The sequence below is a fragment of the Nyctereutes procyonoides genome, unplaced genomic scaffold (genome assembly GCF_905146905.1).
Source record: "Nyctereutes procyonoides isolate TBG_1078 unplaced genomic scaffold, NYPRO_anot_genome, whole genome shotgun sequence".
NCBI lineage: Eukaryota > Metazoa > Chordata > Mammalia > Carnivora > Canidae > Nyctereutes > Nyctereutes procyonoides.
In genome coordinates this window covers 19812190-19838086 of record NW_026575041.1, presented here as the reverse complement: position 1 = coordinate 19838086, position 25897 = coordinate 19812190, and the positions used below count along the sequence as shown (strand labels likewise).

The 25897-nt window shown below is 37.5% G+C and overlaps 1 protein-coding gene across 1 annotated transcript in view; it reads left to right on the top strand.

Annotated features, from left to right (window-relative positions):
• Window positions 1-368: 368 nt before the first annotated feature.
• The window catches only part of SLC36A4 (solute carrier family 36 member 4), a 63257-nt gene continuing 37728 nt past the window's right edge, over window positions 369-25897 (top strand). The window contains exons 1-6 of the mRNA XM_055320368.1: window positions 369-486; window positions 16498-16621; window positions 17774-17864; window positions 19319-19407; window positions 20457-20552; window positions 22677-22761. Coding sequence (XP_055176343.1) covers window positions 435-486; window positions 16498-16621; window positions 17774-17864; window positions 19319-19407; window positions 20457-20552; window positions 22677-22761 — 537 coding nt within the window. The 5' untranslated portion in view covers window positions 369-434. The remainder of the gene's footprint in view (window positions 487-16497; window positions 16622-17773; window positions 17865-19318; window positions 19408-20456; window positions 20553-22676; window positions 22762-25897) is intronic.

Sequence of the window (25897 nt, the reverse complement as noted above, 5' to 3'; positions counted from 1 at the left end):
TCGCAAACAGACGCCGCGGCAAATTGCAGCTCGCGGTCACCGCTGAGGTCCTCCGGGGGAGCTGCGGGCCCGCGGCGCCGCCGGCTCTCAGCCCCTACCTACCCCGGGACCTGCAACGCCCCCTTGCCCGCGGTTATCCCGCCCTCCTCCGCGGGCCCGCCGGTCCCCCCTCGGGGCTCGCTCCGCGCGCCGCTGCCCCAGCGCCCCGCGAGCCCCGCGGCGAGGCGGCGCGGGCCGCGGCACTGCGCATGCTCCCGAGCGCGCGGGTGGGGTGCCCGGGGCGGGCGGCGGGAGGCGGGGGGCGGGGGGGCGGGCGACGGGGGGCGGGCGCTGGGCGTGGGTCCCGCGCGCCCGGGGAGGCCTCCGCCTGTCGCGGGCCACGCAGCGGCGGGGGAGCGCGCTCGGGGCGGCGGCGTCCTGGAGCCCCCCGAGGGATGGAAGCGGCGGCGCCGGCGGCGGCCGAGGCGGCGGGGCGCGAGGAGCTCGGTGGGTGCGGCAGCAGCGCGGGGACTGGGCCGCGGGGCGCGGCGGGTCGGGCTCGGGCTCGGGGTCGGGCGCCGCGGCCGAGGCGGGGAGGCGGGCGGGCCCGGGGGCGCGGGGCTGGCGCGGGGCTGGCGCGAGGCTGGCGCGGGGCCGCCGCGTTCCTGGCCGGGGCCCTCGGGGTGGCGGCGCGGGCACGGCTTTGAATGGAAGGCCCAGCGGAGCGGCCGAGCCGGGACGGGGCCCAGCCGGGACGGGGCCGAGCCGGGCGGCGGGCGCGGGCGCGGGGCCTCCGGCGGGCGGCGGGCGGCGGGCGGGGGCGCGTGCGCGCGTGTCGGGGCGGGGTGCGCGGGGTCCACAGTCGGAGGGAGGGAGCCGCGCCCCGCCCCGCCCCGCCGCGCCCCGCCCCGTCCACCGCTTCCTCCGCGGGGCTCGTCGCACGCCGCAGCCCGCCGGGTCCCGGGCATCCCCGCCCGACCCCGAGCCCGACCCCGACCCCGACCCCGAGCCACCCGCCCCCCGGGACTGCGGACCCGGCGAGACCGACCTGCGGCTGCCTCACGGCCCAACTCTGTTTTCCTGCTTCCTCTGCCCCTTGTCCCCCTGCGGACGGGGAATGCAAAACGGCGTCTGCGGCTTCGGCTTCGAGCTGTCGGAAGGAAAACAAAAGCAAGGCTGGGGTCGGGGTGGACTGTCCTTGCGGGTCGCTCGCCCCGCCCGCTATACGCATTATATTTAGGAATATTTTTAATTCGATGCTGAAAGATTAAATGAAGATTTTTTTTTTTTAAAGTTGAGCTTTAGGGATCCCTGGGTGGCGCAGCGGTTTGGCGCCTGCCTTTGGCCCAGGGCGCGATCCTGGAGACCCTGGATCGAGTCCCACATCGGGCTCCCGGTGCATGGAGCCTGCTTCTCCCTCTGCCTGTGTCTCTGCTCTCTCTCTCTCTCTCTCTCTCTCTCTCTCTCTCTCTCTCTGTGTGACTATCATAAATAAATAAAAAAACTAAAAAAAATTTAAAGTTGAGCTTTAAAGCAGCACTTCATTATAGTAACTAAAATGTTGGCGTTCCTCTAATAATGGGCAGGGCACTTTGCAGGTAGTTTCTTTCAAGTCGTAATGATGGTAGAAATAAACCTGGCATTTAATTATTTGTTTACTGTGTGTCAAGCAGCGCGCTAATTGCTGTACTTATGCATTGTTTCCTTTAATCCTTAAAACGATTGGGTAAGGTAGATCATTATTATTATCCTCATTTTATAGACTCAGTAATTCTAAGTTGATTAATGGCAGAACCCAGAAATGAAGTCAGGGGTATCTGACTTTCAAATTCCCTAATAACACATCTTAGGATGTGGGGAGCTGTGCATTCTTATGTGTTGCTGGTAAGAGCAATATAATGTATTTATTCTTAAAAATGCACATATCCTTTCACCCATCAATTTTACTTGTAGAAAATTTCCCAAGGAAATGAGTTATATAACAAATACTTATCTCAAGAGGTGTTCACCATGTTATTTATTTGTAGTTGAGAAAAATCTGGCAACTATCTAAACGTCCAGTTAAAAGAAATTGTTTAGGTGAATTGCGATATAGCCATATAGTCTTGTACTTAATAGCCATTCAAAGTCGTATGGGAAGATGTTTGCCATATACATTTTTATTAACTGAAAAAAGATTCCAAATTATTTTTTTTAAAGTTATGTCTGTTCATTCAACACATAAACATTAAGCTTCTCCCGTGTGCCAGACACTGTTTTAGGCGCTTTGGGATACATCTGTGAACAACACAGATCAAGACTCCTGTTCTTGTGGGGCTTGTAAGAGGAGGCCCCAATCTGTTATTTAGATAGCATGTTAGGCCAAAAAATGCTATGGAAAAAAACCAGCAGAGTAAAAGAAATCAGAAGTCAGGGTGGGGGCTGGACAGTTCTAGTATTTTATAAAATGGTCAGGATGGATCATATTGAAGAGATTTGCGTAAAGACTTGGAAGACACGAGAGATTTAGTGAAGTGTATATCTGGCGAAAGACCATTCCAGGTAGAAAGAACAGCTAGATTAAAGACAAATGGGGGATCCCTGGGTGGCGCAGCGGTTTGGCGCCTGCCTTTGGCCCAGGGCGCGATCCTGGAGACCCGGGATCGAATCCCACATCAGGCTCCCGGTGCATGGAGCCTGCTTCTCCCTCTGCCTATGTCTCTGCCTCTCTCTCTGTGTGTGTGTGTGTGTAACTATCATAAATAAATAAAAAAAAATTAAAAAAAAAAAAAAAGACAAATGGCAAGGAGGCTAAGGTGGCTGAAGCAGAATGATCAAGGTTGCAATGAGGCCAGGTCATAGAAGATCTTGGAGGTCATGTAGTGCTTTGGCTTCTATTCTGGGAGAATAGGGAGCCAGTTAGGGATTCAACACAGAAGTGACATGATCTGACTGACTTTCTAAAAGGATTACACGGGCTGCTGTGTGAAGAATAGACTGCAAGGGGCAGAAGTAGAAGCAGAAGGGTATTTCTGAAATGCAGAAAAGAGAGGTACATGTTCCTCACAGGAGTATGGTTGTAGCAATGTGAGTGGAGAGAAGTAGTTAGACTCTGGATATACTTGAAAGTTGAACCAGTATGATTTCCTAACAGAATGGATAAGGGTTGAGAGTAAACCAGGAAACAAAGATGTCTCCAAGGACCTGAGTATCTAGAAGGATGAAGTTGCCATCAATTTGGATGTTATGGTGGTTTTATAGAATGTCTACAGATTTTTTTGATGCTGTCTCTTCAAGAAGAAGAGCTCGATTTTCTTCCTTTGGAGTGTGGATTGGATTTGATAACTTGCTTCTAATGGATAGAGTATGGTGGAAGTGATGGCGGGTGACTTCGAAGCCAGATCCTAAAAGATACTGTGCCTTGCTCTCTCTTTTGTGGATAACTCACTTTGGGAGAAGGCAGCTGCCACGTTGTGAGGATACTCAAACAGATGTTGAGTAGGCAATTAGATTTATTTCCAGAGTTAGCAAGAGGTCTGTTCTAGAGATAGAAATTTGGAAGCCATCGGCATGTAGGTAGTATTTAAAGCCATGGGACTGAACTCACACAGGAGTGAGTGTATTGTATATATTCTAAAGTATCACCAGCGTCTATTTTTGGGTGGTGAGGTAATTTTAATTTCAAAAATGTTGCTTAGTTATATATATTCTGGTTTTCTACAATGACCAAATATTATTTAACTTTAAGAAGACTTTTAAAAATTGGATGTCTATGAAAAAGGCACCAATAGAGATGTAAAGATACAGGTTTCCTTAAACTATATAAATAGCCATGTGTATAACTTAAGATCTACACTTCATTTTCATAGGCAGTACAGACCTCTGGAAGGTTTCTTGCTGTGCATATCTTTACCACTTCAGACATGAATAAATGAATAAGATAGTTACTGTTTCCATCTTACATAATCATTTGTAGATTTAGACAGCTACATTATGTTATATCAAAAAAAGAAATTATTTTTACTTAGTTTGTCCATTGTCAAAATATAAGTGATTTCCTTTATTTTGCTTTTATAAAAGTAATGCAAGCTTATTAGTTTCTTTTTCTTTTTTGCATTTTCCAGAGAAAGACAGTAAAAGGTATTTAAGATCCCATTGCACAACCCTATCTTTGTTAACTTATTCCCATTTTAAAAATATATATTTGTTTTAGAGAGAGAGAATGAGCAAGCAGGGGGAGGAGCAGAAGGAGAGGGAGAGAATCTCAAGAAGGCTCTGCACCAAGCGTGGAGTTGGGCTCAGGGCTTGCTCTCACCACCCTGAGATCATGACCTGAACTGAAATCAAGAATCAGGCACTTAACCCCCTGAGCCACCCAGGTGCCCCTTATTCCCATTTTTTATGTATTTCCTTGCTTGCATTTTAAATTAACTTTTTAAAACATCATTGAATTCATACTGTGATTATCCAGCTTTTTCACACTCAGCATGATATACTTTTCCTTGTTTTACTCAAGACTTCAAAACCATAATTTAATGTCAGCATGTTTTGTAAAGTGGAGGTCCAGTAGTTAATTTAGCAATTTCCTGATTGTTACGCATTTAGGTTGTTTCCAAATTTTCAACATAAATAATGTTTCAGTCAACATCTTTGTGCAGAAATCCTTTTTTTTTTCTACATACTAGCTTGTCAGAAGTGGAATTATGAAGTGAAAAAGTAAGCGTTTTTAAGATTTCAAGACATATTGCTAAATTAATGTGATTTTCTTTCATTCTAACTACAACTAGAAATTTAAGTTGATTTTAGGTTGGGAGATTGAAGTTGAGACAATTGGCAGTGTAAGAGATGATACAAGTATTGCCTAGTTTAAGAATGTTTTAGTTTTATTTACCATTGTAAATAAATACACATTAGTATGTATGTATATCACCATACACATTAGTATGTATGGTATATCATGCATGGTGTATAATACTGAACGAAGCTAGTGTTTCTTATTCATCTATAATTTTTCCATTTGTAAACAAATAACTGTGTTTAGGTAGTTTGATATCCATTGCTTAATAGTGTAACTTTTAATTATGTTGCATCAGTGTTCTGATTTTATTCCCCACCTTCTTAACTTTGTTAAAGCCTTTACCATGTTAGGTTTTTGGGTGTCTCTCCATCTAGTCTCCATTTCCTCCTGGCTGGCATAACACATTTTGCCTACTCAGTATTATAGCACAGTTTGTAGCTCATAAATGCTCTGAATTATTCATTGTTGGTAGTATATTAACTAATTTCTTGTCAAAGATTTATATTTAGAATCCTATGCAGCATAATTTGCTTCTAGTATGTCATTGTGGGGTGCCTGGATAGGCTCTGTTGGTTAAGCATCTGACTCTTGGTTTTGGCTCAGGTGGCGATCTCAGGGTGGTGGGATTGAGCCCATCGGTAGGCTCTGCACTGAGTGCATTCTGCTTGAGATTCTCTCTCCCTCTGCCCCTCCCCCACCGCCTACCCTGTGCCTGCTCACTGGCGCTCTCTCTGTCTCAAATAAAAAATAAATAAACAATAATCATTGTGTAGGAAGGGGCAGAATGAGAAATGAGAAGATAATAAATACTAATAAATAGTATACTAGTATAAGTACTATAAATATAAGTACTATAAATACTATATAATACTATTTTATAAACTATAAAATAAGTACTATAAATACTAGAAAACTAGTATTTATTGATGACTTACATGCCAGGGACTAGGCTCTGTGCTTCCTAAATGTTATCTCATTCCGTTATCATAACACTCCTGTTAGGTAGAAGTCACTACTCATTTTACACTTGAGAAGGTAGGCCCACAGTAATCCTGGTTAAAATAGGAATCAGATCATATCACTCCTCTGCAGAAAGCCCTCTATTGCTTTGTTGTTTTTAGCCATATGTGCTTTGGAAATGTGGTTTGTCCAAATGAAAATATGCTGTAAGTGTAAAATACACACTGGATTTCTAAGACTTAGTATGAAAAATAGAATGTAAAGTACCTTGTTAATAATTTTTTATGTTGATTGCATTTTGAAATGATAATATTTTGCATATATTGAGTTGCAGAAGATACTAAATTAGTTTTACCTGTTGCTTTTCTTTTTTAAAAAAATTGTAACTATTAGAAAAATTAAAGTTATATTTGTGGCTCACGTTACATTTCTGTTGTTCAACAGTGCTGTAGGTGGGTCTCATATCACTCAGAATGATCTGCAGAGCTGTATACCATCTGTCCTCTGTTACTTTTAATCTCTCCTACTATCTCCTCCTTCATCTCTCCTCTCTGGTTACCCTGGCCTCCTTCAGTCTGAAGTACACCAGGCTATCTACATCCTCAGTCTTTTGTCTTCGCCTTTGCTGTTCCTGCTGCCTCATTGCTGTTCCCCCAGATAGCCACATTCACCACTCTCCTCCTTCAGGTCTTCTTTAAAATCCTTCTTTCTCAATGGGCCTAATTTTGTGCTAACTAAAACTACAGGCTGTCCCCTGCAATCCCTATTTTCCTTCTTAGCATTTACCAGTAGCATACTCTCTATCTTATTTATTATGTTTTTCCTTTACTAGAACTCAAGCTCCATGAGGGCAAGAATTTTTTTTAGTTTTAGTAATTGCTTTATTCCCAGTATCTAACAATTCCTGACACATATTGGGTGTTATATTTGTGAAACTGAATGAAAAAAGATTGCAACCTCTTGTACGAGTACATTCAATCAGAAGGCCTTTCGTGATGGGGTCTCCTGTTGATAAATGTTGGTGAGAGGCCATAACAGTCCATTAACAGAGGCATTTGAGAAATCCATGGGAGACTCGGGCATCTGCATAGCTCCTGCCATGTGCTCTGCCTGTAGGGCTGCTGTGCACAAAGCTGTCTTAGTACTTGCCAGTCTCTCTTCTAGTAGATCCAAAGACAGGCCATCAGAATTTATTGTGCAAAGAAACACAACTCCTGTGTCTTACTCAGCTCAGGCTTTTATAACAAAATACCTTAAGTTGGCTGACTTAAACCACAAACATTTATTTCTCATGGTTCTAACAGTGGGGAAGTCTGAGAACCATTGCCAGCTGATTCACTTCCTGGTGAGAGCCCTCTCTGGTTTATAGATGGCCATCTTCTTGCTGTGTCCTCACATGGTAAAGAGTGTCCTCTCCTAATAAGGGCACTAATCCCATCATAGGGGTCTGCCCTCACAACTGTATCTAAACCTCATTGTATGCCAGAGCCCCTACTACCTCCCAGCACTATCCCATTGGAGGCTAGGCATTTGTTTGTTTGTTTATTTAGGCTAGGGGTTTAATGCAGGAATTTTAGGAGTACACAAGCATCAGTCCAGAACATCCTACTAACTGCATCCACGTACACATCTCTCTGGTTTCCTGCAATGGAATGGTTGCAGGAGAGAGGAGAGAAGATGAACACTAATTCTCCCTGCCTCCACCTCTCTGAGTGGGAGTGAACACTCAGAGTAAACAGTGGGAAGATTAGTAGGAGATGAGGTCACAGAGGAACCAGTGACACAACAGTGTGAAATAGCCCATGGAAAAACACGGTCAGTGGTGCATCCTTGAACCTAAGCCAGGAACTGCTCACCAGGAAGGACTGGTAGTTCTTGACAACTTTAATCTTTTGTTTCCAATTTTAGATATCTGCTGTACCAAACTCAGGAGGCTTTGATCATTCCTTTTTGGTTTCTTTCACCAACTTTTTACTTGAATTTAAAATGTTAGTGGATCCCCATTTTTCTGTCTTCGGCTCTGAGTGACCTCACATCCTACCTTTTGATCCCAATTATTAATTACTTACATTCTGATGTAATTCTCAAATCTTTATATTTAGCCCCAAATTTTCTCCTTACTTCCAGACCCTGTTGCTAACTGCTTATTCAGGGTATAATTTCAGGTTACATGACTTAAAAATTAAATTTACATTTTCTCCTTAACATTCTGCTATCTCTTTTACATATTTATTTGTTCATTTGTTGAGCATCTACCTTGTTCCGAATATTGAGGCTACGCTGGCAGATGAGTTGGATATCACTGCTGTCACTTCATGGAGAATGCAGACAAATAGAATGGCCCATTACAATACAGTGTATTGCAGGAGGATTGTAGGGTGCTGTGGGAACACCCGGAGGCAGACAAGCCAAACTGGGGGTAAAGGAAGCTACTGGGAAGAAGTGGTGTCTAAGGGAGACTTGACGGATGAGCAGGTAGTAGATAGGGTTGCAGGGGAAGGATGGAATGGGTGAGTAGAGTATGATTCAGGAGGGAACAGCATATGTAAAGGCCAGGAGCAAGAGAAAAAAGGCCACTAGGGGAATAGAAATCATTCCCTGTGTCAGAACTGAAGTCACAAGACTAGCTTAGATTCCCAGACCTAGTACTGTTAGGATTGGATACCCTCCCAGGCTTTTAAGTTTGTGATCAAGGACTCTGGACTACACCCTGCTGTCTCCCTGTGTCTCCTTTCTCCAAGACAGTCACCTTGGAAGCATCCTCTGCTCCTTTACCTTCCACATCACTTTGGTCAACGAGTCTCACTGTTTCTGTCCTCTAAATAGCCATTCTTTTCTCTGCAACAAAATTAATTTAAGCTTTCACCAGTTTCTTGCCTGGACTGTGTTCTAATTGGTCTCTCTGACTCTAATGCCACTACTTTTCCAATTGATCCTTAACGCTGCTGCCGAGGGGATAGATTCAAATGCAGAACTGATCATTTCAACCTTAATTCTCTCTCTGGCTTTTCACAGCTTATAAGATCAAGTCCAGATTCTTTAGCGCAGTTGAGAAAATCCTTTCAAGCTTTACAGCTAATCTGCCATATACACATGCATTAAATAACTAAACATAACCAAGGAGGTGCATGTTCTCAAGCGTGGAACGTCCTACTCATTCTCATGGCTGATGCCAATGCTAATAAATCTCCTGAAAAATTAGAGTTAAATATAAGAAAATAATACTACAATATTTCCTTGACTACATGACTGACTTTAGAACAAAAACATAATTTCTCATTTTATATTTAAGTATTAACTGGAGGGCAGCCCGGGTGGCTCAGCTGTTTAGCGCCGCCTTCAGCCCAGTGCCTGATCCTGGAGACCCTGGATCGAGTCCCACGTCAGGCTCCCTGCATGGAGCCTGCTTCTCCCTCTGCCTGTGTCTCTGCCCCCTCTCTCTCTCCTCTCTGTGTATTCTCATGAATAAATAAATAAAATCATTAAAAAAAAAGTATTAACTGGAGCTTCGAAAAGTTATAAATGACTGGTTGACTCTGTTTACTGATAAATCTCATCCTCAGAAATCCAGGCTTCAGTGGGCTCTTACCATTTAAAGATGCAACTTCTTGGATATGTATCAATTTTTTAGATATTTGTAGTTAGGTGTCTTCAAATGTTTTCTTTAGATTCAGTAACTATTTTGTATCCTTCAAGCTAAGATATATATATAATCAGCCCTAAAACCTGATTTCTTCACCTACTCTCAGTTTACTTATTTAACAAATACATATTTCTTAGTATGTAATGTTACCTAAATAATATAGGCTAAACCACAGAGAAAGTCTTAGTTATTTTTTTAAGTGTAGTTTTAAAAAATACATTTAAGCATGAGCTTAGAATTTAGCTAATAATGTGTCACATTGCTTCAATGGCTGAATCGAAACCATTCATAAATGTGTACTTCTTAAGTTTCTAACGTTGTTAAGAATAATTTTTATTTCAAAAAGTTTCAACTTTAAAAAAATTAGCCCTTTAATCTCACTGTTATAGTTCACGAAGCTTCCTAGAATTATTAAATTTTTATCAGGGTTTTAATAGTGCGGAGTGAGACAAATGGATTTTGACCAAAGAAATATATGAAGTTATTTTTCACAGTACATCATATTTAATGTTTCCTAGACCACATAAAATTGAGAAATAATGAATTTAAGAACTAGGGAAAAGTTTAAACCATGAGATATCACACTGTTAAAATTAAATAAGACAGTTTCTACTCAGTGTCAATTTGTTGAGTAACTTAGAGCCCAGATAGAGCCCCTTTTAGGTGGGAATTTGAGTGCACCTTGTAAACCTATCTTAAAAACTTGATTCTGTGAATTTTAGAGCTAGTAGAATTAATACTTATAGATCACTTTGACACTTCTAGATATTCAGGTTTAACTAAAAGATATTAAAAATAAATTATCTGATGATGCCATTAGTAAACTTATCCTTTAGAGTTCAAATTTTTTTAAGTTGTGAGAAAACTTTTTTTTTTCTGACTTTCCATTGCTGCTGTGATCTCTTGGGAGATATGCTTCAAATCAGCATATTGTTCAGTTTTTGAAATATTGGTAGTGATAACTATCATTATGGAGAACCTAAATACTGTACTTAGTAATGCACAAAACATACTGTACCTCCTCTGGCAGAAAGAAATTAGAAAGTTCAAATAATTGACAATTTGAATAGCTGAATGAATAGAAAAATGCAGGTGAACTCAAGAGTCAGCAAGGGCAATGGAATAAATTTTGGAATGAAAATATTAACACGTTTCTGCTTAAAGGTGACATAACAAATAATGATGATTGTTATCGATTAAATTCATCAATTGAAGTCCTAACCTTTGGTCCCTATGTGACCTTACTTGGCAATAGGATCATTGTAGATAGAATCAGTTAAGAAAAGGCCACACGGGGTAGGGTGGGCCACTAATCCAGTATGACTGGTGTCCTTATAATAAGGGAGAATGAAGACAGACTCACACAGGGAGAATACCCTATGAACTTGAAGACAGCCATCGATAAGCCAAGGAATAGATCCTTCTTTCCTAGCCCTCAGAAGGAACCAGCCATGACAACATCTTTATTTCGGACTTTAGCCTCCAGAACTGTTAGATAATAACTTCTATTGTTTGAGCCACCCACTTTGTTGGACCTTGTTACGGCAGCCCTAGCAAACTAATACGGTGGTTTTATAAAATAAAGTATCAATTTTCTTTGTATAGAGTATAACAGAAAAGGATGTAGAATCTGTTCAAACAAGAGATGAACATAATTTATAATAGTAATAGGTACCAGAATAAATGTAATTTAGTAGATATCCCAGTATTAGCTCTCTAATACTGAGAAACACTTAATATTCACTGTGCACAGGTTTAGGGTGAGCCACTTTTGATACTAAAGAAAAAGAAACTAGGAAATCCTACAAAATAGTCTGTGGAGAATACCCTAAAGATCAAAGGGTTAGAAAAACTACCCAAAGGCAAAGTTAGGGAATTTGAGTTATAGAAAACCCTCATTAATTTAGACTCTAGGCATTTGGAACTTTTGATAAGTCACTAGATTTTACTCTACACATACTAGTAGCATTATTAGAGGAAGAATATATTTTTTAAAAGATTTATTTAGAGAGTGCATGAGTGAGTGGGAGGAGGGGCAGAGGGAGAGGAAGATAGAGAATCTCAAGTAGACTTAACCACTGAGCACAGAGTCTGATATGAAGCTCAGTCCCACGACCCTGAGCTCATGACCAGAGCCAAAATGAAGAGTCAGATGCTTAACCAACTAAGCCACCCAGCTACCCTAGAGAAAGAATATTTAAATGACTTAAAAATAGACCATTTTCATGCTTTTTTTTCCAATATCTTGCTTTTTAAATTGTAGTGAGCACTTGTCATGAGATCTATCCCCTTAACAGATATGAAGTGTGCAATACAGTATTGTCATCCATAGGTACAGTGTTGTGTGTCAGATCTCTAGAACTCACTCATCTTGCATAACTAAAATTTCATACATGTTGATTAGTGGCTCCCTGTTTTCCCTCCCTGCTGGCGACCACCATTCTAGTCTTCTGTGAGTTTGATCATTTTAGATTCCTCGTATAGGTGGAATCATGTGGTATTTGAACTTCTATGGATAACCTATTTCATTAGCCTAATGTCTTCAAGGTTCATCCATGTTGCATATTGCAGAATTTCTTTTTTTAAGGCTAAGTGATATTCCACTGTGTGTATATATCCTATTTTAGCCATTTATCTGTCAGTGCTTGCTGTTTACACAAGCTGGCTATTGTGAATAGCACTAAAATGAGCATGGGATTACTAACATCTCTTCAAGTTCCTGATTTCAGTACTTTTGGGTAAATACTCAGAAGTGAGACTTTGGGGTCATTTGGTACTTCTGTTTTTAATTTTTTGAGGAATCTCCAAACTTTTCCTTCACAGCTATAACATTTTTCATTCCCACCAATTGTATACAGGTTCCAATTTTGCCATATCCTCACCAATACTTGTTGCCTTTTTTTTTTTTTATAATGGCCACCCTAACAGGTATGGAGTGTTATTTTATTGTGGTTTTAATTTGCATTTCCTTCATGATTAGTGACATTGAACAGCTTTTCATAAACTTGTTGGCCATTTGTATACCTTTTTGGAGAAGTGTGTGTTCAGATCTTTAGCCAATTTATTAACTGGATTACTAGGTGTTTTTGTTCTTGAGTTGTAGGAGTTTCTTACATATTTTGGAAATTAATCCTTTATCAAATATATAGTTTGCAAATATTCTCTCCCATTCTGTAGGTTGGCTTTTCACTATGGTGATTGTTTCTTTTGTTGTGCAAAACTTTTTAGTTGGTGTAGTCCCTTGCCTAGTTTTGCTTTTGTTGCCTGTGCTTTGGTGTCATATCCATGAAATAAATCATTGCCAAAACCAATGTCTGAAGCTTTTTCAAATATTTAAGTCTTTAATACATTTAGAGTTGATTTTTGTGTATGGTATGAGATAAAGGTCCACTTTCATTCTTGTGCATGTGGACATTCAGTTTTCCTAGGACTATTTGTTGAAGAGACTTTTCCCAATTGTGTATTCCTGGCACCATTGTCAAAGATAAGTTGGTCATATATACATAGATTGATTTCTGGGCTCTCTATTCTATTTCATTGGTCTATGTATCTCTTTTTATGCCAATATCATACTGTTTTAATTTAAAAAGACCCCAAATACCCAAAACAATCTTGAAAAAGAAGCACAAAGCTAATCATACTTCCTGATTACAAAATTATGTATTATAAAGCTGAAGTATTTTCTAATATCTTAAAGCATAACTTTACTTTTATAAAAAATTGTTGTCATGAGTTCCAGTTAACACTGGGACAGTGGAAGCTACCTAAATCCTAATCTCTCCACATGTCCTCACCCCAAAACCTGTTGATTCAAAAAAGGAGCACAAGTAAACTGAAGATATTCTTTTATCATTTGTAGGAGACCAAGATACCACACACCTCAAATTATCTATAAGCAGAAGAATAAACAGTAAATTTCAGAGTGCAAGACCTCTCTAAAGAAGAGCCTTAGAATCTCTGGAAAAGAGGAGGGGGGATTAGGAGGTGTAGAAGCACAATAGCCTTGCTTAGCTTCTGGAGGAAAAAGAGATAAAATGAGCATTTGAGATGTCCCTATGATACCTGGAGGTTAAGAGAAAGAAGGAAGGTAGGGGGTGGGAGGTGAATAGGGAATTGAATATCCTGCAGAAATGAAAGAAAACCAAAGATATACCAATGTTTTCCCGTAACCCCAGTAAGTCAGCATCATCTGTTACTTAAAGGGAACTTCAATATGCCAAAAGAAGGCACTACGTTCAAATTGTGCATGAAATGCCTAACAGTAGGAAAAATCATAAATAATAATAAATACAAAGTGTCTAAGGGAGAACATATTGAAATAAAAATTTAGTGGACTCATTTAATTTCAAAGAAGATTTAAATGAGGTAAAGACATCAGAAGGGTCAAAGAAAAAGTGGCTGAAGTGGAAGACAAGCAGAGGAGATCTGACATAATTGGAATCTCTAAAGGAGAAAAACAAAATATTTGAACTAACGAAGTATTCAAAGCTATAATCCAAGAAAAATTTCCAGAAATAAGAGAAAACCTAAATCTACATATCAAAAAAGCCCACTGTGTCCCTGGGAAAATTGACTCAGAATGCTTAAACCGAAGATAATAGTAAAACCATTAGATAAAATCAAAGAGAAATTTCTCAGGATCTCAAGCAAAAAGGACAAAATATGTAATGGCTAAGAAAATTAATTTGCCCTCAAACTTCTCAAGAGTAGCTTATAAAGCAGGGCAAGAGTGGAGCAGCATTTTCAAGAAACTCAAGGATAGAGAGTATGAGTCAAAGGTGTTATTATCTAGCTGTCCTTCATATCAACGCTATAGAAAAACAGTTTAAAGCATGTGAGAACTTAAGGAATCCTGTGCCCCATGAGTCCTTCCTAAAGACTCTACTAGAGCAGTGGTTCTTAAAGTGTGGTTCCCAGACCAGCAACATCAGAATTACCTGAAGACTTAGAAATGCATATTCTCAGGCCCACCCCAGGACTGCTGAATCAGAGGCTTCAGGGTGAGGTACATCAATTTGTATTTTATCAGGTCCTGCAGGTCATTATGGTACATGGTCCCCAAGCGAATGAACTTCCTCCAGCCAAGAGATGACTGAGAACACTTTGGCAGAGGACTGATAGCAAACATTTAATATACTAATTATAGGTGTAAGTCTAAGACATGGGTGGAGACATGGTTGGAATAACAGCGGATAAAGCATCATATATATTGCCAAAATAGAAAGAACACAACTAAAAAATGAGAGAATAGGGGCACCTGGCTGGCCCAATGGTTAAGCCTCTGCCTCTGGCTCAGGTCGTGATCCCAAGGTCCTGGGATCAAGTCCCGTGTCAGGTTCCCCACAGAGAGCCTTCTTTTCTCTCTGCCTATGTCTCTGCCTCTCTCTGTGTGCCTCCCATGAAAAGATAAATAAAATCTTTAAAAAGAAAGAGAGAGAATAAAAGAAAGGCATTTCTGGGGGGGAAAGCAGTGTGGTTTTCTGGAAAATGAATGAATGAACGGTAAAAGTAGAATAAGACATTAGTTGTTGTATAGGTATTAGGTGGAATTCAGAGGTTACTATTTTTAAAAAAGATGTATTTATTTTATTTGGGGTGGAGAGGGGCTGAAGAAGAGGGAGAGAGAGAGAATCTCAAAGCAGATTCCCTGCTGAGTGGGGTACCCAGTGCAGGGCTGGATCTTATGGCCCTGAGATCATGACTTGAGCCGAAATCAAGAGTTGAATGCTTAACCAACTGAACCACCCAGGTGCCCCAGAGAATATCTGAGAAACCTGACAAACAAGATTGTCAGAGATTAAGGAAGAAAAAAGGAAAGATTAAGGGCATCATAAAAGACATAATGACAAAGGTAACCAGAATAACTCAATTAAATGCAATACATGATCCTGTGGCAAAAACAATTGCTGAGAGAACGTTGTTGATACAATTGATGAAATTGGAATGTGGAACATAGATTAACATATTGCATCAATATTAAACTGAGTTTGATGACTGTGATGTGAATATTCAAGAGTCTCTTCTTGTTCTTAGAGAATACATGCTGACTATAGGGTAAAGTGATATGATACATGTAACCCATTCTCAGATAGTTTAGAAAAAGTGATACACATTTGAGAGAGGTAAATATGGCAAAATGTTAAAACTTGGTAAGTCTATAAAGGATACATAGTTTTTTTGTACTATACTTGCAAATTTAATGTAAATTTAAAATTATTCCAAAATAAAAAGTTTTAAAAAAGTATATGTCAGTCAGTCCTTCCTAACTGTTTAAGTTATCCCAGTTGTCTGTTTTGTAGGTTTATTGTATGTATTTGAATGGAACAACCTTTCATTTCTTTAAAATATCCTTTAAAATATCCAGACCTTGCTAATATGTATCTGTCATCTCAATAAATTTGAATTGAGTGAATTTTAATAGAACAAGGCATACAGTGATGACTAAAGTTGTCATCATCAATCTTGCTAAAAATTTTTAGATATGAGTACATTTTGGGGGGTGCCCAGATGGCTCAGTCAGTTAAGCATCCAACTCTTGATTTTGGCCCAGTTTGTGATTTCAGGGTCATGAGTTGGAGTGCCATGTTGGTGGGCTTCACGCTGGGCATAGAGCCTACTTAAGATTCTCTCTCTCCGTCTCTCTCTGCCCTTCCCCCTACTTCCACTTGGACATGCTATCTCTCTCTCAAAAAGTACATTTTGATACCAAAATTTTAAAGATTATAACAGCTTTATAATTTTCTTAAAGTACTTAAAAATGATTACTATTTATGTATGTGGTATGCTTGAAGCTAAAAGAGGTAAAAATTCATTTGATTATTCACATTTTTTTATCATAACTCTGATCATTTGCTATAAACCTCATGTAGACAAAGCAGAAAAGTTTTGCATTACATACTTAAGGTTTGTACTTTGCATTGCTTAGTCCAAGAAAAATATCTAGCAAATATGTCAAGTTATTTTTTTAAGTTATTTTTTAAATACACAAAAACTCAGAGTATTAATGTGAATTACCTTAGGGTGGAAATAGTAAAGATAAGTACAAGTGGTATGTCCTTCCATTAAAAAATTCATTCATACCAGCTTTAACTCAGTGTTAAAAAATCATAGTGAAGTACTTTGTTTTTTCCTTTTGAAGATATGGACGTAATGAGGCCCTTAATAAATGAACAGAATTTTGATGGGACATCAGATGAAGAGCATGAGCAAGAGCTCCTTCCTGTTCAGAAGCATTACCAGCTTGACAATCAAGAGGGTATTTCGTAAGTGTTATGAGTTATCTGTCTCCTTTTCATTTAGAATATGTTTTGTGCTCTTCTATAGGTAAAACACTTTTCTAGATACTACAGAAGATCTGCAGATGAGTAAGATATTGTCCCTACCCTCAAGGTATTTATAGTCTATTTGAAAAAGAAGAAAAACATCTAAAATACAGGGTAGCATGTGGGAATTACTGCAATGATGGTACACATCCTATGCCAGGGGCCTTGCAAGAAGGGAGATCTGATTGAAAGGAATAGAAATTTTAAGAGCAGCGGCTTCTGAAATGGTTAGGAATTAGATGGTGGGAGGTATTTAACACTCCTTTATGCTGAGTGAATGTTGTAAAACAAAGTCATGGCAGTGGAAAGGCAGTGGAAACTTGCAGGATGTTTTTTGTTACTTTATCGTCATTAATAGAGTTGAATAAGTTTTTACCGTAATAGTAACTTAGCCATTAAACAATGTTACATTTGTTTGATCAGAAAAGAATAATATACAGTAAAAAAAAATTAGGCAAGCATGTTTGTTTCATAAGTTTAAAATTTGAGCTATTCTTCCTAGTTTAATTTACTTTTTCTTTGTCAAGAGACTTTCTTCAAATGCCTCTTGGAAACCGGTGAAATTCCTTAGGGAATACACGATGTCTAAATGCTAATTAGTATTTACCTTACCTGATGATACACTTGTTTTAAAACTTATGAGCTTTTTCTTTTAATTAACTTCCTGTTAGGTTGATAGTCATAGATCAAATATGTTTAGTACCATGATTACATAGACAGTGTCAATAAATTGCTCTGTCTTATCAGCCTAGCTGTATGTAATCTTCAAAATAATTCTGAATGTCGTAATAGCAAAGAATCTTAAGAGACAATTACCTTTTCTGTGTTTCTTTAATATGTACAAAAATACTTTCCTTTAAGTATCTCATTTAATCTCTATAATAATCCTCTGTATTCTGCTTTTTAAATGACAAAGGTAGGACTTGAACCAAATCTGACTTCTGGCCTATTCAATTTCTGGTTGAGTGGAAATGTTATTTGATTCCTTGCCTAGATTGATTTTTAGTTCTCTTTTAATGCTAAATCCATGATCACATGATTTTATTAGCTTTTTTCCTATAATGTTTAAATCTAACAACTTTTACTTTTCAGATTTGTGCAAACTCTTATGCATCTTCTTAAAGGAAATATTGGAACTGGCCTTTTAGGGCTTCCACTGGCAATAAAAAATGCAGGCATAGTGGTAAGACTTATCTTTGTGTACTCTAGCTAAATTACAGTTATCAGTCTTAATTACAGCAAAAATTACAGGCTAACCTCTGGCCTAGTCATGTATAACCTGACCAGGTGACAATGAAATTGTTCTGGTAAGATTGTGTGAACAATGATAGTAATATTTAACAAAAAATGAGAATTAATTACTCTTTTCATTCTGTTTAATTACTTTTTTGTAGTATTTGAAAGAAAAATCTTAAAATAGTATTTGATTTTTCCAAGTGTGGTTATATCCTATTATTCTTTTGGATTTTCAGGGATGTAGGCAAAGTAGTCATATCAACAAATATGTTTATAGAGTAGATTATTTATATTGGTGAAATTTTACAGTTTTTTAGATTCAGAATAAAATATGTGGTGTTCAGATTTAAAGCGTAATCATTAAGAAAAGGAATAACAATGTCTTTTGAAAACAAATGTACAAAGTGTTGTTAGAACTAATTATTGTCTTTACAAAGAATCTTGATAAGGGAGAATTTACTTATGAAGTAATAAAATTATATTTAATCATTTTTTAGAGGTTTAAAACCTTACTAGTTTTCTAAGAACAGTTTTAACTATCATCTTTCTCTGCATTTAACTTGTCCACCCAAATTAATTAGGGAAATTTAAACATTTTGGTTATAAAAATACATTTTGGCAATATTTTGTTGGGGACTCAATAACCCAGGCATTATTTTAGTTTTAGTAAACGAATACCTGAAATTTTTTATGTACCGCTTTTTAAAAAAATTTTATTCATGAGAAACACAGAGAGAGAGACAGAGACACAGGCAGAGGGAGAAGTAGGCTCCCTGTGGGGAGCCTGATGTGGGACTTGATCCAGGACCTCGGAATCACAACCAGAGCCGAAGGCAGATGCTTAACTACTGAGCCACCCAGGTGTCTCTATGTAGCACTTTTATAATAATCTTTTCCTAGGCCTACTTCCTTATACATAGTAAGTACACAAGCACAATTCCAAATTAGTATAGTGCTTTTTAGTCATTCAGATAATGATTTATAGTTGCATTTAATTAATCATGGCTTCCACTGGCAATAAAAAAATGCATGTATAGTGGTAAGACTTACCTTTGTGTACTCTAGTTAAATTACAGTGATAGTCATAGACTTGCTGTCTGATGTTAAATGTGATGTTGTATTCTATCCTACCATATTGCATAGCTATACTCTATGTTCATAGGTTTGGCTAAGCAAACTGATGAGATGGAATCATATGTGTTTGTCTTAAGTATATTGTTGAAATTCTTTCAGTATCAAGTTTATGAATTTTCCTATATGCAACTGACTAATCATTTTGTCCAACCAAATTGATTCACACAAATGAGTAGTCCATTGTCTCATTGCTTATAAGGTAACTTAATTTTCATTAAACTTAAATATTTAACCTTCTTCTACATTTCCCCCTCTCCCCCCGCACAGCTTGGACCAATCAGCCTTGTGTTTATAGGAATTATTTCTGTTCACTGTATGCACATTTTGGTACGGTGCAGTCACTTTCTGTGTCAGAGGTAAATGAGGATTTGTTAAGTGTATTTTATTTGTTTTAAAGCTATGTATTTACAGCATCAAATAGTCTTAACTGTGCTTTGCAACTAACAATCCTATTTCCTATAATCTGTAACGTAGACAAGTCTAAAATCATGAATATGGAAAAAGATAATATTTCCTGTGATTGAAATCTGGTCTGGATATATTTACTTCTTTTAAAATATAGCCCTGTCAGTGAAATGGAATCGTTTCTTTCCACATAAATTAAAAAATCAGGAAAGACGTGGAGGGGGAGGGGGATGGAGACCACAGCACTACTTTCAGTTATAGACTAATAGTCTTCAATTTGTTAGGAATTCATTTTAGGGTATGGTGCCTTTGGTGTTATTGCTGATAGGTGGGCTGATGAATAGTCAATAAAATCATATTCTTTTATTTCTTTGTTTCAGTTTCATGAAATGTTTCTACAGCACAGTGGACTATTTAAAAAATAAATATCACCTATTCTAGTAAACTAATATTCTAATCCTAACACTTTATGTTATTGTTAAATGTTCTTAAAACTTTGGGCAAGTCATTTATGATCTTTAAATAACAATGATACTTGAAAGAAAATGTGGGAAAGAGAACAAGGGAAATAATGCCTATCTCTTGGGGCTGAGTATTAAGTAAAATAGCTTATATGTAAATATGTTATAAAGCTGTGTGCAGATGTGTAAAATAATGCTCTTCCAAGAATGAATAATTTAGGCATGAACAATGTAGGTAATGTTTTTAGGCAATTTAAATATGTAAATCAGTGAAACACAAATATTGCATTAGATGACTTCTATAAATATGTAAACTTTAATAGTAGATGGAAACTAATATTTGGGTAAAAAGAACAGATTTAAAATTTCATGAGATATATCTTAGCCTATGCAGATCTTGAAATTTCAAAAACTCTTCTGTCAGTGCATAGCCTGGCATTTATTAATTCCTATTTATTTGATGTTCTTTTCAAGCATTGGATTTATGAACCAACCTAAAATTTTCCTCTTTCATATGCATGTATGTCCTTAAATTACAGGTTTAAAAAGTCAACATTAGGTTACAGTGACACTGTGAGTTTTGCTATGGAAGTAAGTCCTTGGAGTTGTCTTCAGAGGCAGGCAGCATGGGGACGGTAAGCTTTTGCTATGTTAATTAAAATCTGCTTACAGAAATTATATTATTTTTTAAGAATTTTAATTTAATAAAATACATGAGTAGAAGTATGATAAAGCTGGGGGAATAAACATAATCTTTAGAGATATATATAGACTATATATACTTAAATATAAAATATTAAATATTTAAATTTTATATTTAAATATGTATATATATATATATATACACACATACACATATAGACTTGGGTTCAAATCTCAACTCTACCATTTTTCAGTTTTATGACCTAAGTCAAATGATTTATCATTTTGTTTTAGTTTTCTCACCATCAAATGATTTCATGGTGATACTTATTTTACCAGATTACTATAGTAGTTTAAATAAAATTATATTTATAAAGCATCTGGCTAACTTGTGACATAATTGTGTTAATATTTTTTTAAGGAAAGTAGAAAAAAGCAAGAAAAATGTTTTAGTCTCATTATTTTAGATAAAATTGTGGTGTTTAGCTACACATAGGATGTATGAAGTGTGTATTTTAGCACAATTTCATTTTACTAACTTGTTTAAATGTAACTTCATCATTGGTAGACATGACTGATCAAAGTCCTGATGAAACAGGACTGGAAAAATAAGCATAGGTTGTGTCAACGAATTGCTCACTATGGTACAAGTGATATGTGCAGTGGAAATTAAAAGAAGAAAAAGAACGATGCTAGTAGAGTTTATGGTTAAATATGGCCTTCCTGGGGATTTGTAGGAAGTTAGATTTGTTTATGAGCTGCTCAGAGTTCTTGATAAGCCAAGGAGAAGAAGGAAAAAAACAACCTCATGCCCTGGGATGTGCTCCAGAACCCTGTCTTTTTCCTTCTGCTCCAGAATAGAGGTAGCTTTATCTGTTTTTCCCATCGAGAAGAATGACTTTCAGGTAGATGTGGCTGGGATGATTGTTGGTAGGATACTAAATTCTAAGGTGGATAAAAAGATCTTAAGGGAATACTTAAATGTAATTCTTCAGAGTGAAGAAACTTGAATCCATTTCAGGGTACCAAGATTATTTACAAAGGAGATCCCTGAAGAACTTTAAGAGCTATAGTTAAGGCAAGAATTAAGATAGGCAAGGACCCTTCCAATTTCAAATGAGAGAAGGAAGGTCTGTAGGTTTGTAGACCAGATTGTTTGGCAGCTTGGCATTGATGGTAAAATAAAGACTATAATGAATCAGTAGGCGCATGCTGTTGTAATCACTCATTGTCCTCTGAACAAAATAGAGTAATATGGGCTACAAATTAATAAGATGTAGGCAGATTTATAGCTAGACTACTATACCCAAACTATGCTAATCTGGTGACATCCCCTTCCCACTTCTTTTCTTTTAATTAAATATTTTATTTATTTATTCATGAGAAGACAGAGAGGGAGAGGTAGAGACACAAGGCAGAGGGAGAAGCAGGCTCCCCTGGGGGAGCCTGATGAGGGACTCGATCCTAGGACCGCGGGATCATGACCTGAGCCAAAGGCAGATGCTCAACTGCTGAGCCACCCAGGTGCCTCTCCCTACCCACTTCTGTACACTATTTCATGTATCTAGAATTTTCTTAAGTATCACATTAAAAAATAAGAATAGAGCTAAGCTCTTGGTGGGGTCTTTGGTCTTATGATTTAATCCTCTCTCATTTCGTGTTCTTATTAGTGATTTGGATAGTGGAGAACATGCTCACTCATCATATTTGCAAATGACAGGAAGCCAGGAGGGCTGGAAAAAGCCAGGAGGGCTGGAAAATACACTGGGGTAATCAGAAAAAGATCTTGAGAAGTAGGAGAGATAGGCTTAATCTGAAAGATGAAATGTTTTCATGATACCATTTTATAAGCAGATACTCAGACTGTTGAATTTCAGAAATAAATGAGAGGGAAATCTTGGCCTTTTAACTTAACAGGACATCTTTTTGTTCAGTAATTGTAGGGACATACTGATCATAAACGTGTGATCTTTGTAGAAAATAAGTACATCATTTCTTATTTTAAGGAAGTAAAAATATAAGCTATAATAAAATGTTTGAAAATAGTTTAAGAAGAAAAAATACATTGATATATCAGCAGCTCTTATTGATACTTATTTGTGGGTATCTCTTTTCAGGAGTGTGGTTGACTTTTTTCTGGTGATAACACAACTGGGATTCTGTAGTGTTTATATTGTCTTCTTAGCTGAAAATGTAAAACAAGTAAGTATTTTGTCCAGTTATTGAGATCAGTTTCTTCTAAGTCCATAGTTATGGCATCATATTTCCCCTGAGTAAGCCATGGTTGAATATGGAAATGTGCTCCTTTCTTAAAACATGTTCCTATGTAAATTTTCCTTTAGTCTCCTTTTTTTGCAAGTTGGATTTTCTGCCACTAATATTGACTTTGCTTTTCTTGCCATTGTATACCAATAATGTTTGTTCTGTCAGATATGACTCTTAGACAATTAAAATTCAGGTTTCAAAATCAGATACTCAAATGTCTTGGGAGCATGTTTTTATATTGATTTTTTTATGAATAAATATATAATGCTTTAGCCAGCAGCCTAAAAAATGAAGGAACGAAGTGGACATTAGTAAAATCCAAATAGTTATTGCTATTGTCTAAAAAGATACTATGTCCAAAAATGAGGAGTGTTCTGTAATTCTCTCCATATTATAAGGGTTTGCTTTAAAAGGAAGTGGTTTGCAGCCTTGGCAGAGACTGTCAATTTGAACAAACATGCAAAGCACTGAAATAAAAAAGCTCCCCTATCATAAACAATGCTGAAACACATTTCTTCATGCGCTTTAGCTTGTAACTAGTACATTACTCCCTGTTCTTCTTTAATCAATAACATTTAGTAGCTCTCCACATATGCACTGTGTAATAGTAGATATTTACATAACAACACATAGTACTTATAGGTATTTTAATGCAAAATGATGATGTGACTATGCTTTCTAAAGAACCTAGATGTAGATATCAGTATATCTTTGACTCTCTTTTTCAAGTATAAAGTATGCTTTGTTTTACATTTAGACCAGGAATGGCAAACTTTTTCTGAAAAGGGACAATAATAAGTATTTTCAGTTTCGCAAGCTATGTGGTCCTTTTGACTTAGCTATATAAAATAATATATAAATAAATATATATGGCAATATTTCAATAAAATTATATTTGCAAAATTAGGTGGTAGGCTGGATTTGGTGTATGGGCCATAATTTGCTACAGCCCCTAGCCTAGATTTTTAATGTTGGAAATGCTCATTGAGTCAACCCTTCTATATAAATAAGAGAGTTGATGCTTTCATTAGCATTACTCATTACAGATGATGTACTTTTGATTTATAAGTATATAATTCCACAAGTTGCATGTTCTTTGGACTATTAACTCAATCAAGAGGCTATCTGTTGTCAAGAACTGATAAGACACACCATTTACCAGTCATTTACATAGAATACAGTGGAAATGGTCCCTTTCTAGAATTATGCAACTTGGTAGTAATATATCTTTTCTAAGCTACCAACAAGCTTGATTTGAATTTATGGATAATATTAATAATGCCTTATAATATTATGTTAATAAGATGTGACATTTTTCATTTAGTCTTTACAACTACTCTGTAATACATTACAATGCTTATTTTTTGAACATGTAAACTGACTCTCACAAAGCATGAGCAGTGTGCCCTAAGTCATGTGAATTAAGCTGAGATCTAGGTCTGTGATGTAGCTGCCACCCAGTATTTTATTGTTCATCAGTGGACAGGACCTTGTCTGATTTTAGTTGTGTGTATGCATATGACATGAGTGCATACAATAAATATCTGTATAAGCTTAGGATTGGTAACTTTCTCCTGCAAAATATTATCAGTTGCTTCCAAGGTTGATTGGAAGTATTTAACTCATTTGCACATATTCTAAGAAGACCAGGTAGGAAAAGTGACTCTCTGGGAGATAAGGAGAAGGCCTGCTGTAGGTAGAATGACACAAGTCCTTTTGAGGCATGAAAAGCAACATGGAAAAAGACATTCAGACTTGGGAAAGTTGAAAGCAATGATGAACACACCTTGGGAGAACAGACAGATTATCACTAAAACAGCAGCAGATGTTCATTCCCACATTTTATAGCAGTCTCCAATAGTAGACATACTGGTCGATTATACCTTTCCAATTACTACTACTGTTAGAGTTAAAAACTGTAAGTTTATTGTGTTAATCTACATAAAATCAAAGGTGTAATATTTTATCAAATCAAAGAAGGAAGAGTTTAGTTGCCATACAGATGTGTGAATCTCTTGCTCTGTAACTGCCACAGGGTTGTTTTTGGTCCCATTAAGTCATTGTGAACAATAGGCAGGGGGAAATGGATGGGTAGTGGCTCCAATGATTCTAGTCCACCGTGGTTTATAATAGCTCCTTTCTGTTCTCTAAGAAGCTCTAGAAAATTTTAGATAGATAAAATAGTATATATGGGCATGAAGAGTGAGGAAGGGATATTATATTAACAGAGAAATATGTATAATGGTACATAAGACCATGGCTTTAGAAACAGAAGATCCAAATTCAAATTCCTACTCTCTCAGTTTTAAATCACACATTGGGCAAGATCTCCTTATCCCTGGTCAAGCCTCTGCTTCCTTACAAATGAGAATAGCAACAAATCTCCCATTGTTCCTTCTTAACTTATCCTGAGACTCAGCTGACAAAAGGTTTGTGAAAACCTTGCAAAATGTAAAGTAGTATACAAATACAGGGTGTTAAGGCTTTAATTCTGCATTTATTTTAGCTTTGCTGAAGAGCATAGTCTACCTTGGGATTTTAATCATTAGGTTACTAAATCATTGAAAACTAATAAGTAGTAGATTTTAGTAAATTTAAGCTTTAAATGGAAACAACTGAATTTAGTAATTTTATTTTATAATATTTATTTCAGTGTTTTGCATTTTGGTAAACATGTGAGATCATAGGAAGTCCTATTAGATAGCCAATATCTGTCTCTAGAGGGCACCAAAGGACTCAAATGTTTACCTGAATCTTGCTCTGGGTATGTATCTATACTTTATTTTATTTTTTAATCCTGACAATTTTAATAACCATCTTTCTGCCAAAGAATACTAAATTATTATATTTGTGATAGAATTAATTTAATATTCTCAACCATCTCACCATTCAAACCACCCCTTTTTAAAATTGGTTGTGTAACTGATTTTCTCTTGCTGGGTATCCTTGTTAGAGCTTAATTTTGATCATTATTTAATCTGATAATTGGTGGTACTTCTTGGATACAGAAGCAATTGGCTATAAATAATTTTGTAACTGGAAAAATTGAGTCAACAAAAATATGTTTTTTTTA